General features: G+C 33.8%; 1 protein-coding gene and 1 pseudogene across 3 annotated transcripts in view; one reads left to right on the forward strand and one right to left on the reverse strand.

The window, feature by feature from the left end:
- LOC145267110 (uncharacterized) overlaps positions 1-6,514 on the forward strand; it is a 42,476-nt gene extending 35,962 nt beyond the window's left edge. For all 3 annotated transcript variants that reach the window (XM_080123134.1, XM_080123132.1, XM_080123133.1), the window contains one exon: positions 6,239-6,514. In XM_080123134.1, the coding sequence (XP_079979260.1) occupies positions 6,239-6,266 (28 nt within the window). In that variant the 3' untranslated portion in view covers positions 6,267-6,514. The remainder of the gene's footprint in view (positions 1-6,238) is intronic.
- LOC145267243 (5S ribosomal RNA) lies at positions 1,347-1,463 on the reverse strand (annotated as a pseudogene).
- Positions 6,515-14,398: the final 7,884 nt, after the last annotated feature.

The raw sequence follows: 14,398 nt of genomic DNA on the forward strand, positions 1-14,398 counted from the left end.
AAAAATTTTCAGAAAGTGAGTATTTGAAGATAATCCCATTAAATATAATCCATTATAAAAATTTTCAGAAAGTGAGTATTTGAAGATAATCCCATTAAATATAATCCATTATAAAAATTTTCAGAAAGTGAGTATTTGAAGATAATCCCATTAAATATAATCCATTATAAAAATTTTCAGAAAGTGAGTATTTGAAGATAATCCCATTAAATATAATCCATTATAAAAATTTTCAGAAAGTGAGTATTTGAAGATAATCCCATTAAATATAATCCATTATAAAAATTTTCAGAAAGTGAGTATTTGAAGATAATCCCATTAAATATAATCCATTATAAAAATTTTCAGAAAGTGAGTATTTGAAGATAATCCCATTAAATATAATCCATTATAAAAATTTTCAGAAAGTGAGTATTTGAAGATAATCCCATTAAATATAATCCATTATAAAAATTTTCAGAAAGTGAGTATTTGAAGATAATCCCATTAAATATAATCCATTATAAAAATTTTCAGAAAGTGAGTATTTGAAGATAATCCCATTAAATATAATCCATTATAAAAATTTTCAGAAAGTGAGTATTTGAAGATAATCCCATTAAATATAATCCATTATAAAAATTTTCAGAAAGTGAGTATTTGAAGATAATCCCATTAAATATAATCCATTATAAAAATTTTCAGAAAGTGAGTATTTGAAGATAATCCCATTAAATATAATCCATTATAAAAATAGTTAATTCCAAATGAAACAAAAGGCATGTACTTTTTAATTAAAAATGACAAAATTGATCAAATGTTTGCAAAATTAACCCAAATCAGAGAATTATCTGATTTCAATTTTTACTCATTGATTCATCATTTTTTTGGATTAGAAAACCCATGACCCATCGGGCATTTTTTTTATATGTTATTAAATAGTTGGAAATTATTAGTTATGACTATTATTGCTGCTTTCAAACAAACATACATGTCCAGACTGTATTATATATAGATCAACAGCAGCCAGAAGTTATGGATGTTGCTACTTTCAAACAAACAGTATTATATTAGACAACCCGTGACCCATTGGATCAGTATTTATTTTACTCCTCTTTCCTTTTTACCCCAACTCTATTCTCTTTCCCTCCCCTTTCTTTTATTTATACCATTAGTCTATTGCTTTTAAATTGACTAAATAAAAAAAATCAAATAAAAAACTTAAGTAAATAAACAGAATCCATCCATCCATAGCCTTGAGCCCCTGGAGGGGCATAAGCCATCTACAACATTGTAGATGCTTTTGTAGCAAGGAGTTCTTTTTTCGGGGTGAGGGTGTTGGCCTTATGCCCAACCTTCCCAGAAGGTACATACAGCACCTAGCCTTCCCAAATGGTCACCCATCTGGTACTGGCCAGGCTCAACGTCGCTTAACTTTGGTGATCTGATGAGAACCGGTGTGTGAACGTGATTGCGTCGTACATAAATAAACAGAAAGATGGGACAAAAAAAAGAGAGACAGAATTAACAGGCAATGTCATAAGCAAAATATTATCAGCCCTAGTATGACAAAGAGCATCACCTTTCTTAACTCTCTCTATATAACCCAAATAAGATGGCATGTGAGCGACATTCCCACTATGATTTATGAAGGTGTTGACGACAAAAAAGTTGCTATGGTAACCAACAGGCAATCAGAAAAAATTATCTCTCACATTCCTTACTAATTCTGAGGACTTTTGAACACCAGTAATTTTATATAACTTTTGTTTTAATGAACGAAAATTGAAAATTTTTATTTCAAAATATAGTTGAAAAGGGTGACCTATGAACTGTAAAAATTGTTTGAAATTTGATCGCAAAATGAGTGAGCAGTGGAGCTTTAAAGCTCTAAATGAGTAAAACTAACACTTAACTATATATTCAAACATGGCCGTGTTTGAATAATATATATCAATTTATTTACATCTTTTGAACAAAAGTAAATAGTTAAGAAATGATTAAATGTTCAAAGGTTTAAACAAAGTGTTTTGTGAAGTAGAGCTGAAGCGGTCGAGGCAGGAGAAAGTGTTGCTATATCTGTACAAACATAGACTTCTAAGTGAGTTTGTGAAATTGACAAGCTTTCACTATATGTAGAGTAAGTTAATAACTGTGATGTGTTGTTTTTCCAAGATGCTAGAAACCAGAAGCTAAAGCAGAATTCAATTGTGTACCAAGAATGTATGAAAGGTAGTAACACTGTTGATGATATAGATTCTTGTGGTAAGCTGAAGATCTTACTAGCTGACTGAGGACAGTGTGTATGTACTTGTATATTATTATATAAATATGTATTTATATAATAATATATAAATGAGCACCCAGCTTTAGGAGGCAAATCTTTCTGAATATATAGACAACCAATCAAGATTGCTCTAGATCAGATGGGAGAGAATCAGAGAGAACTTGGTCATTTACAGCCTTTGATGTGTTGCCATAGATGGTAATGTCATCAGTATAAATGTCTACGAATGATCTAAGGATGTAATTTGGAAGATCATTGATATAGATCAGGAAGAGAGTTGGGCCCAAGATGGGCTGCTGAGGGACGCCAGCATTAATACTGTGAGCTTCAGATTTCTTCCCATCAACCACTACTCTTATGAACCTATCAGAGAGAAATGGTTTACTAATAGAGAAAACATTTCCAGCTATACCTTAGCTGGAGATCTTGTGAAATAGCCCTTCATGCCATACCCTATCAAAGGTCTTTGATATGTCAAGAGCAATTGCCCTAGAAAGGAAGCTTCCATTGAGAGATTCACTAATCCTATGAGAATAACCGTAAACACATCTGCTGTTGATCTAGCAGAACGGAAAGCATATTGCATGTCGCTAAGAAGGTTAGTTTTGCTGAAGTGGTTAACTACTTCTCCATTTAACAGATTCAATAACGCACAGGAGACTTATTGGTCTGTACTGAAAGGAAGATGACCGATCACCTGAATTCTTAAATACAGGACGTAATGATCAGGTTTTCAAGGGTATTGGGAAGCAATTTTCTTTAAGACAACGCTTAAACAGCTTTATAAGTATGAGAACTAGTTCTGGTTGAAGCTTTTTCAGCACTATAATTGGAAAGCCATCAGGGCCAGTTGTTTTACTGTAATCAAGGTTTTTGATTAGCTTAGCAACATGACGCACAGATATTTGTGTGTTGCATAGCGTGTTTTCTGATAAAAGAGGAAATACAGGGGGTTGACGGCCTTGGTCGCATAGAGTATAATTAGTTGCAAAGTTCTTGGCAAAGAGCCTGACTTTGTCTGATGCTGACGAGATTACCTCAAGTTCATTGATGATGGTTGGGATAGAGCACAAGCTGCAATTTTTCGAAGTCAAAATAAGAGAATATTCCTATTCAGTCTCATGATCCGAAGGTCATGTGTTTGATCCTCATATGAAGAATATTTCTACTCTGACTGAACTCCAAGAAGAAACAAGGAAGGTTGTTTTTTTCACCAGACTTCTTGCCTCTTCAAAGAACGTTATTATATGAAGAACTGTTTTTTTTTGGGTTTTTTTTACAGGTTATTCCTTTAGAAAAATGAGAAAATAAATTCTTTGCTAAAAGAACACTCTTGGAACATTTCTGATAATAAGTTAACTTTGTCTGCAGATTTCTACTAATCGACTCGAGAGGACTTTTATTTAAAAAAGGCGACATTACAAAATGTAAACTTAAATTGCAAACAAAGGGAAGAAACACTTTTCAACTTTGCTAAGAGTATTATGACGTCCTAAAAAATAGCTTACGTTGGTCGAAATCTTGTGTCACAAAAAACAGCAGTAAGTCGTAAAAAACAACCTAATCAGCTCCTCTTTCTACCTTTCATACTTGTTACACACAAAGAACATTTCTTTGTAGCAGACATTTAAATTTTTTTGGGAGGGGGGGGCTCTAAGTTTCTTTTCTTAAAACTATTCGTTTGTTTCTATCCACCAAGTCTTTTCTCTTTTTTTTTTTTGTTGCTTTTCTTCGTTTTTGTATTGGTAATGTTTTCATGTCAAAGTGACCTTCATTGGAAATGATAATAATTTTGACAAAGAAAAATAATAATGTCCTAAAGTATTTTTTTTTTTTTTTTTTATGGCTTCAACTTGTTTTAGGGAAGGACATATTTTTGGGACAGCATCCAGTATTCAGAGAAAAACATAAAAGATAACAAGATCCATAGTTTTAGTGACTTCTAAACTAACTTATCTTAGGCCAGGTTTTAATTTATTCTCCTACCATCCTTATCGTTATTTTTTTCCCTGTGAACTAACCCTTCTAATTCAATGGTTCTACATCTAGTAACCCCCAAAACACTCCATGTTTTCAACATGATCATACCATCATATACCCAATAGACTCTTCTCTTGATCAATAGTAGTGTAGGGACGAGAAGAGCACATCCTTGACTAGATTCTGAAGTTGATCTTGTACTTTAGCAAGGCAGAACAGTGTTCTGAGCAGCACCTTTTCAGATGTGGCAACAGTGCTTTGCCTTATTTATCTGGCTAGCGGATGATTTCCACTTCAGGTGTAGAGTATGGAGTCAAAGTCGGTCCTTGAACTTTATCAAAACAGGGAGCCTTCTTAAGGGGGAGCACTATCCACTTCAAATTAGGGCAAAGTGAGGATCCAAGCATTGATGGTGAAAAAAGAGAAGTATTGTTTTGTTTATATCTTGTTTAGTAATTGTGAATTAGAAATTGCTGCTGGTATTTGTTGCAGGCAACTTTTTTTGTATTTTTGGGTAGATTGTGAAAGTTTTCTTGATGCCTGTAGCCTAGAATGAGTTTAGTCGCAGTTGATAACATTGCATTGTGACTGACAAAGGTTCATGTGGTAGGCTGAGTCTGACTACTAACTGTGCTTGGGTTGTCGCTTATGCTTGGCTCCCAGAGTAGTTGTTTCTGTTTATTGAAGTCTGATTTTGATAACCAATTAGAATGGAGTAGTTTAAAGAAAGTGTTTTTTTGGTGACTTCGGTATGCCTTTTCTTAGTTGCAGCTATTTCACTCTTACAATTATTTCTGGATTCTATATACTTTTGCCTATTTTTACTGGACTTATGTTGGAATGCATGCTGCCTTTGAGTAATGGCAACTGCACAAGTAGAAGTGAACCATTGGAAAGTGTGGTTCGCTATAGAATTTTGGTGTGGGAATATGTGGTTCAGTTGCTACATTGAACCATTCAGTAGCCTCATTTGCATACTGTTCCACAGAAAGAGAAAAGATATCTCTGTGATCCCTGATGGCTTCCTGAAGTGCATTCTTATTTTGAGTAATGACTCTCCAACTTTGGATTGAGAATTTAGGATGATGTCTACTAGTATTGCGACATGATCAGCATTGCTGAGTGGGCTATAGGTATGTTACAAAATCCTCACAAACTTTGGTCAGAAATAGATCTAGAAGTGAGGCTTGCTGATCTTGTCCGTCTAAGAGACAGGTTGGAACTTGATTGTTTGTTACGGAAATATAGAAAAGGTGTATGATGCTACCAGATGTGTTTGTAACTTGTAATTAGAGAGCATGCTGTCAGAGTCTAATTGTGTGGATATGTGACATAGAAGCACCCCCAAGATGCCCAGTTTTAGGGGAAGGGAATGAGGCAGAAGCTGGGGACAGCATTCATTGAATTATTCTGGAAATAAATCCAAACATTTAATATCTCTGCTGAGTTCTGTAATCGCACCTCTACCCTGGCTAATAGGCAAAGGAGGAGCATGAAAGCCAGGCGATAGGCAGAGCTTATCTCCTCCTTTAAGCAGTTTAGGTTTGCAAACCAGTAATGTGTTTGTCACCAGTTCTAGGGAGTTTGTGAATTGAAGCCAAAACTGTATATGGTCAGTAGCACAGGTTTAATCAGTTTTCCTTCTCCAAGATGGATGATCTGAGATCTACGGGTCTATCAGCATCGAGAGGGGTAGCCCTGTGCCTGGGTTCTAAACCAAGTATTTCTGCATGGGTAGTTAGGATTGAGTTAGTACTAAGGATATATATATATATATATATATATATATATATATATATATCTACTGAATAGATGAAGATTTGATGAGAAAGGCTTTGAAATCAATTTTGCCTCAAATACTAAATTTTCATTTTTAGTTTTTCTATCCAGTTTTGATTTTGGATTGTATGAAATGGAAAAAAAAAAAAAAAAAAACTGTAGACATTTAATTTTTTTTTTTTTTTTTTTTTTTTTTTTTTTTTTTCTTTACAGGAATTTAGGTTTGAAGATGTTTGACTAAAATCCACTGAAAGATGAGAACAGGAAAGTCTCGTTCCTCCTCCCGGTGTTCTTATTTCTAAAACAATTGTCAGTCTTCAAATAAGATGAGAGAAAAGATAAAACTAGCACATTTCACTTTTATTTACAAAATGTGATAAGTTAACTTTCAATATTGTACAATTTAAGAAAATTGAATTTTTTTTTTTTTTTTTTAATACCCATCACAAATTTAAAAAAAAAAAAAAAAAAAGTGTTTGAACTTAATTCCCAACTTAAATTTTCTTAAATAATTTCTGAATTGAATATAACCATTATCCAAAATGTTGCTACAAACATCTGTGATATTTTAATGCCATTTCACTTAATCCATTCCATTTATTTATTTTGCAAAGCTTCATTTAGACTTGGTAACTATTAAAGTTGACTTTGAATTTTGAGGAAAAAAAAAACTGAAAATAGAAAAATTTTGATATGCAAACTTAATTCCATAAAATTCCTACAAACATGAAACTAGCTAAAAAGGCGCTAATGTTTTGAAATGTTTTTGCATGAAGACTGATAATTTGTATAAAGACTCCAAAGTTTGAAAAACAATGCATCTGAAATGTAAGAATAACATCCAAGCTAAAAATTATCCAAATGTATGTTTCTCCAGCTCTCCTTAACTCTAGCCCAGTCTAATACTACACCAACAGTTTATTTGTGTAAATTTAACGGTCAATATATATCAGTTTGCCCTGTATTTAAAAATTCAGGTGATAAGTCATCTCCCTCTCAGTACAGACCAATAACTCTCCTGTGTGTTATGAGTAAGTTGCTGGAATCCATATTAAATAGAGAAATAGTCAACCACCTCAGCAGGAATAACCTTCTTAGTGACACACAATATGGTTTCCGCTCTGCAAGATCTACCGCAGATGTGCTGACGGTTATATCCCACAGGATTAGTGAATCTCTTGACAAAGGCTTCCTTTCTAGGGCAATTGCTCTTGACATATCAAAGGCCTTCGACAAGGTATGACATAAGCGTCTACTTCACAAGATTTCCAGCTACGGCATAACTGGAAATGTTTTCTCAATCATTAAATCATTTCTCTCCGATAGGCTCATAAGAGTAGTGGTAGATGGACAAAGATCGGAGGCCTGCAATATAAATGCTGGAGTCCCTCAGGGGTCAATCCTGGGCCCAACTCTCTTCCTGATCTACATCAATGACCTCCCTAAACACATACTTAAATCATTCGTTGACATCTATGCTGATGACACGACCGTCTACGGCAACACATCAAAGGCTGTAAATGACAAAGTTCTCTCTGATTCTCTCTCCTCTGATCTCGAGCGCGTGGTTCAGTGGGGGAAGATGTGGCTGGTTTCCTTTAATGCATCCAAAACCAAACTCCTATCCTTACATCATCAACGCTCTGATCCCCAGCTGGCATCAATTGTGATGGATGGCTCTCGTCTGGGTGAGGCTCAGTGTTTTGACAAGCTTCTGGGTTTGACCTTTACTCCTGATCTGAAATGGAACACGTACATTAAGTCTGTTGCCAAGGTCGCTGGAAAGATGGTGGGATCCTTCTACCGCTCCAGGAGATATCTCACTACTGATGCAATTCTCTATCTATATAAAAGCCAAGTACATCCAAGGATGGAATACTGTTGCCATATCTGGGCAGGAGCTGCTAAAAACAGCCTATCCTGCCTTGACAGAGTACAAAATAGACTTCGTGGTTTAGTGGGGGGTTGCCCTTTTCTCTACCCTGCAACCTCTCTCCCACAAGAGACGTTGCGAGCCTGTCCTTGTTTTATCGTTATTTCCATGGCAGATGCTCGTCTGAACTCCAGTCTCTGGTCCCCCCTCGCCAATCTTTCACGAAAAACACCCATCTAGCTGAATCCACTGTGAAAAATTTCCCCCACTCTATATCTCTGCCTAAATCAAAACGCGGATTCTATGAACAAAGCTTCTTTCTTAGAATTGCACGCCTGTGGAACTCTGTTCCGTCTGCCTGCTTCCCTCCGGACTACAACTTGGATGTCTTCAAGTCCAATGTTAACAAATTCCTAATGAACCGCCCCCTTAAGTAAACACTTCATCAAATCTCCACACTAACAATGTACTTGCAATAACCCTTATCAAGGCCCGGAAGCCACTCAGGGATAAGTGGTGATCACTGTGTAAAAAAAAAAAAAAAAAAGAAAAAAGTGTTTAACTCATCACTTATTTAGAAGTACAATTAATAGTCAACAATTGTAGCCAGATTGTCATTGCTTATTTAGATTTGTGTAGAGTTAGAGAATTATAGGTTAATAGCAATAATCCTCATGTCGCTGATGTGGATATGTTGCTGGTCAGAAATAGTCATATTTACAGTTTTTGCCTTGGGGGGAAAAAAAAGAAAAAGCTGAATAATAATTGCCCCTAGTGACCCCCATGTGGAATCGAGGGGAAAATTTCAATGGTGTATTTGAATTCTTTGAAACAGTTATAACTTAACATATCAATTTTGATAATACAATATAATTTATAAATGCCATCCAAACAGACTATTTCACAGCTTTTCAGTACAGTTAGACAAAAAAAAAAAAAAAAAAAAAAAAATGCTTGAAACTGGGATCAAAACTTGACCATCTAGACAGCAATCATCTGGCTGCTGCTGAGGTTAAGCAAAAATCAATGATAAACAATGTTCAAATGCCAAACTCTCCATTTGTTTATACATTTTTTTTTTGCCTGAAATGCTAGTAACAGTTTGTAATTTCACTCACCAGAAAACTTAACCCAAGTAGAGCAGAATGTATATGTCCATCTGTAATTATAAGTCTGAGTTTCCGAAATAAAGAGGGAACCATTCAAATTTTGTTTCTATCAAAATCTAAATTGATGTTCTGAAACTCCAACTTCAGGGGGGGGGGGGGATGCACTCTATAAAAACCGTTGAAGAAAAAAATTTGATTCATTTAAATTTGCATGAAGCCCAAGCTTGAAAAGTCCACAACTGGTTTTCAGCTCATACTACCGACAAATTGTTTTGAATGTTTTTTTTTCTTGTCTTCACTCCAAACTAATTTATTTTCATTGAATGACCAGACAGAAAAGAATTATTTTTAACAGAAAATTGCTTCCCAATAAGATCAGTTTTTAATGTAGGGAAAATTCAGCTTAAAAGGCTATTGGATTGAGATAAAAATTAAAATTGCCAGTCTAGAAGGATTTTTCCATTACTGACTGAAGACATGAAGAACAGATACTTATGCTTTTAGAGATGGAATTTTTTTTTTTTTTTTTAAGATACCTGACTGAAAAAGGAGTTTATTTAAAACTGATAGTGGCTTAATGCAATAAAAAAAAAAAAAAAAAAAAAGCCAGGATTCCATATTGAGGGAGCAGTTTTTAATGGAAAATGTATTTATATTTGTCTAATCATTAAAAGTAGAAAACGGACAAACTGTACATGCTAATTTCATTACTTCCCGCCAACAAAATTGAGAAGCAATAATTTTCATTTTGCAAAATACCCATTTTGTGATTCATTCCTTTTTCTTACAATGGTCAGAAAACCTGCATTTTGTTGTTCACTTTAATGAAAGTTCCTTTTGATACAATCACGGCCTTTTTTTTTTTTTTTTTATTAGAAAAAAAAAAAAAAATTTAGTGGGAAGGGCATCTTTAAAAATTTCCATGGAGAGTTGATATTTCCGAAATTTTTTTCCGTTCTAATTTATTTATAACCTGCACCTTTATAATAAAATTGCCAGAAGTTTATTTTAGGCCATTACAAATGAATTTTATTTACAAGTTTTTGTTTCAACTCAGAACTTGCTCAAATTTATTCAGAAATGTTTTTGTTAAATGGAATAAAATTATTAAATTATTTTTGTGGATTTGTTTCCTTTTAAACCTTATTTTTTTTTGGGAGGGGGGGGGGAGATAGTTTCTTATATATTTTAATTTTATATTTACAAAGTGCTTACTACCAATAGATTTTGGCTCTATCTGCAACCAAAACTATACTAGTAATTGCACTATCTTTCAATGCTCAATTCAGGGAGCTGTGTTCTGTTATGAAATCATCCTTCTTCCAAAAGAGAAGCATATATCAACAAGAATTCGTCAATTAGGTGTTCATTATCAAATTCAACACTTACATTATATATACTAAAAGAAAAAAGTTGCCATCAAGCATTTGTTTGGGATTAAATGTAGAGCACCAGTTTTATGACCATAGAGCCTTTGTAGTTTTATAGAAAGGTTAGAAAGTCAGGTTTTAAACCTGTTAGCTAATATCTAGCTTTTTTCTTCTTTTGGTTATATATTTGTTTCTTTTTACTGAAAGTTTTTTTTCTAATTTGTCGCCACAAAGGAGAGGCAACAGTTGGTGAGATTTTTTGCAGACAAGTTGCTTGCTTTCCCAGAAATTAAAATAAAGCCGGATTGAAGTTAGATACTTGCAAATTTAACCAACTAAATGAACTAACTTGCTAGGTTAGCATATAGGGACTCAAGTTGTGAAATTATTTGAATTCTTTATTGATGCAATAAATGAGGATGTGACCAAATTAAATCCTGCAACTTTATCCAAGGCCTTGTCTTTAGCAATACAAAGGGAAAGGCTTTATAAGCAACTGAGGTCATAAAAAAAAAAAAAATAGCAAATGGTGTAAACTGGCTGCAAGAACCGGACCCAAAACTAAATCCTACAGCAGTAAATGGTTGGAGCAAGGCCATGGTTATTACAATTAAAAAAAAAAAAAAAAAAAAAAAAAAAGTTATAGAGTAAGTTATGTGGGTACACATCAATAGCATCCAATGGACCAGTGAGGGCATTTTAGCCATAAAAGGCTCAACCAAGTTAGGGTTATGATTTGCTGAGAAAGCAAAATTACTTTTGCCCAGAAAAAGTAAAAGATCATTGCATCCTTCAAACTCACTCACTTGGTCAGAAGCTTGAGACATGTAATCAGGTTTTCAAAGAGACATGAAGACATGAACCGCAGAGGATACAGATGTTGGGAAATGATAAAAGCAGTCGGAAATTGAGCCCATCAAAATAACGGAAATTGAGCCCATCAAAATAAACCTTAAAAAAGTAGATATATATAAAACTATCGCACTCACCTCCCAAGTGGGAAGTGGAAGTATGACAAGACCAGCGGAAATAAGTTTATCAGGAATAAAGCTATAGGAAACAATGCAACTGAAATATTGTTTAGGTCAGGATATTTTAAAGTTAGCCTGTGTGTGCAGTTTTTAGGAGTGACCTTGAATTTTATGACAGCTTTACAAGGTTTAGGAGTTTTATGGCAATGGATTTTATGACAATTTGGGCTGTGACAGTTTACAGTTGCAAGCTGGACACAGTCGAAGGAAGATCATGGCTTGGATCAGGTCAAGAGAGCTTTGGCAGATTTAAGAGCTGACAGTAACTTAACATGACCACGAAAAAACAATTCCAATATAAAAACAGTGCTTAGAGGGTATTATTGGGTAAAATAGTTAATTCTGGATTCTATTCTTAGAATTACTTTGACCATCAACTTCCAGAAAACTTAACTGTTCAGGGCAATACTAAGAATATAGCTGCGAGTAAAGAGTTACTCGATCATAACCGACTGAATGAGAACAATCTACGTCTACGGTAGAAATAAGAGTTCAGCAGGATGCGTGTGCATTTTGTTATTGCCAATATTTAACAAGTTGCCAGCAAATCGTTTTATTTATGAAGCAGTTATAATGTGATGAGTGTTAATCACTAGATGCTCCCAAAGAAATAAGAGAATCAAAAGTTGCCAATTTTTAATTTTTCAATATTTTTGTTCATGCTAAATTCTTTGTTATAACTGAAATTTTTCTCATCAATAAAATATTAAACAACTTAGAACATTGACATATTTGCACGAGAACATTTTTCTTAAATACCATTTAAATGTTTATTCATTCAACTGAATAAATGAAAACCTTAGGATTATTTAATTTCAAAATAAAACCAATTTACAACTTGTTCAGTGAAATGCAGATTAAAACAAACGTTTTGGGATCCATCAGATGAAATATTGAAGTTTTACATTTCATGAAACCGTAATATTCATCTTCAAAAAAATTTCCATTAAAACCAGTTCACCTTCACTTTTGGATGAAAAGTGATTAGAATTTTTTTTAATGATTAAGATTTAAATAACTTTAAAAGTTTATAAAAGAAAAATTTAAGACTGACAGTCATGTTAGAAACTGAAATAAAAAAAATTTTGTAAGAATCAACAGATCTTGTTTGCTAGGACTTGAGAGCAAGTCCTTTTTCCGTGCAAGGACCTGAATCTCTTCACGCAAGTCAGTTAAATGACTTTATAACAGCATGCAACTTAAACCATTCCAAGTGCTATGAGATGTAGGAGCTAAAATGGAGAAGATCTTAAACTGGTTTTGTTTTTTATTGGAAATTTGGAAGGACTTTTACCCTTCTGATGATCAATGTTCATATTCCTGTTTTGGCCAATATACTCTCGTACTATCTTCATTTACAATGATGCTTATGTTTAGTCCAGAGTCCAAATATCACGTTTATCATCACTTCATTTAACCAATATTAAAAGTGGCGCAGTTATTATCAAAAAGAAAAGCACCTGAAAACGTACAACTCCAACAATCCTTTTGAAAGCATAAATGAAGGAGCTTTGATTTCAGGCAGCAAACCCTTAGTCTGAAAGGATTAAAAAAGCAATTCTAAAATCTAGTCTCCAAGAAATACAAGAAGGAAGAAAAAAAAAAAATAAAGTTTCAAAGGCAATAGTGATGGAAAATAGAAATTTAAAATTTTGAATTTGAAAAGATTTTGATAATTATAGAATTATGAAATTTAACCTTTTTTTTTTTCTATTTTGATTTTAGAATTACTTTCTGATATGCAAAAAGATTAACCTTTAAAAATGTAACTTGTTAGTTTAACACATTCAAGGAAATTAAATTCAGTGTTAAAATGGATAATGAAAAATAATTTGATAAGGGAGGAAATCATCCAAGATGGGTGAAGCGTGCCACGGATGAATGCAGACTATGCACGACAGTTCACAGCGATGGAGATCGTGAAGGGACTGGCAAGCGAAGACTAGAACTATCAACAGGAGCTAGGTTCAACATTGGCTTTGATAGGGTGTAACCAAGTTTTCAATCTTAAAGTGGTTTGGGAGCTATTGCGTCCTTACTAGCAGAAGTGATTGTCACAGGTTAAGACAAGCCAAGTACACAACACTTGTAAGAAACCCATTAGAAACAGTAGGCATAAAGAGAGTCACAGGTTTGCTTTTGCAAATTATCACCACAGCATGCTGAAAGGTAAGTTAGAAAATATTTCTAAATTACAGTGATTTCTTGCTAACTTCATTAAAATGAAGTCACCATCATAATAGAATCTCTGAGCAAATTTAGTTTCACACAATTCCTTTAGTCAAGGACTACACCATCACTAGGAATTACAATAAATGTTAGCCTTCAAAGACCGGTCAATGTAGCGAAGGTACTAGAAGGATATCTTGCTTGCCAGTCACCAATAAAATTTGCATTGCATGTAGGCATAGGCAGGCTCAGCTGCAGGTCAATTCGATTCCCAGGCTAGAGATAATGGCTGATGGCTATGTCACAATAAAATTTACGGATATTTGTTAGTTAATGAAATCTCAACGTGCCAAGTCATTGAACGATATGCAATTTGCATATGAATGATGGCAAGAAACTAGAGCTGAATTATGAATAATCGATATTGCGACCATTTTTTTTGGAATAACAAGAGAATGAAGACAGGAGAAAATAGACTTGCATATTGCATTATCTTTTTTTTTTTAACATTATTTCAGTTATTCTTGCAATTAGTTTCTATCATATCAGTCAAAGTTGCAGATTTAATGACAAATTCATAGATGCATAACTTGGGAATTTTAGTAATTTTTAATGGCAGCCTAAAAATGTAAAGTAACAAGTTCTTTTTACTTCAGGTAAAAAAAAATTAAAAAAATAAAAACCTGAAGACAAGCACAAAAACCCAGACAAAAACGACAATTCAAAACCCTGCCAATAAACATTGCTAAGATAAGGCATAACTTTGTAATGAAATTTTATGACTAATATTTTATTAGGTAATTTATGTACACAAAATATTT

This window comes from Euprymna scolopes, chromosome 42 (genome assembly GCF_053919585.1).
Source record: "Euprymna scolopes isolate OS-2025 chromosome 42, ASM5391958v1, whole genome shotgun sequence".
In the NCBI taxonomy this organism is placed as follows: Eukaryota; Metazoa; Mollusca; class Cephalopoda; order Sepiida; family Sepiolidae; genus Euprymna; species Euprymna scolopes.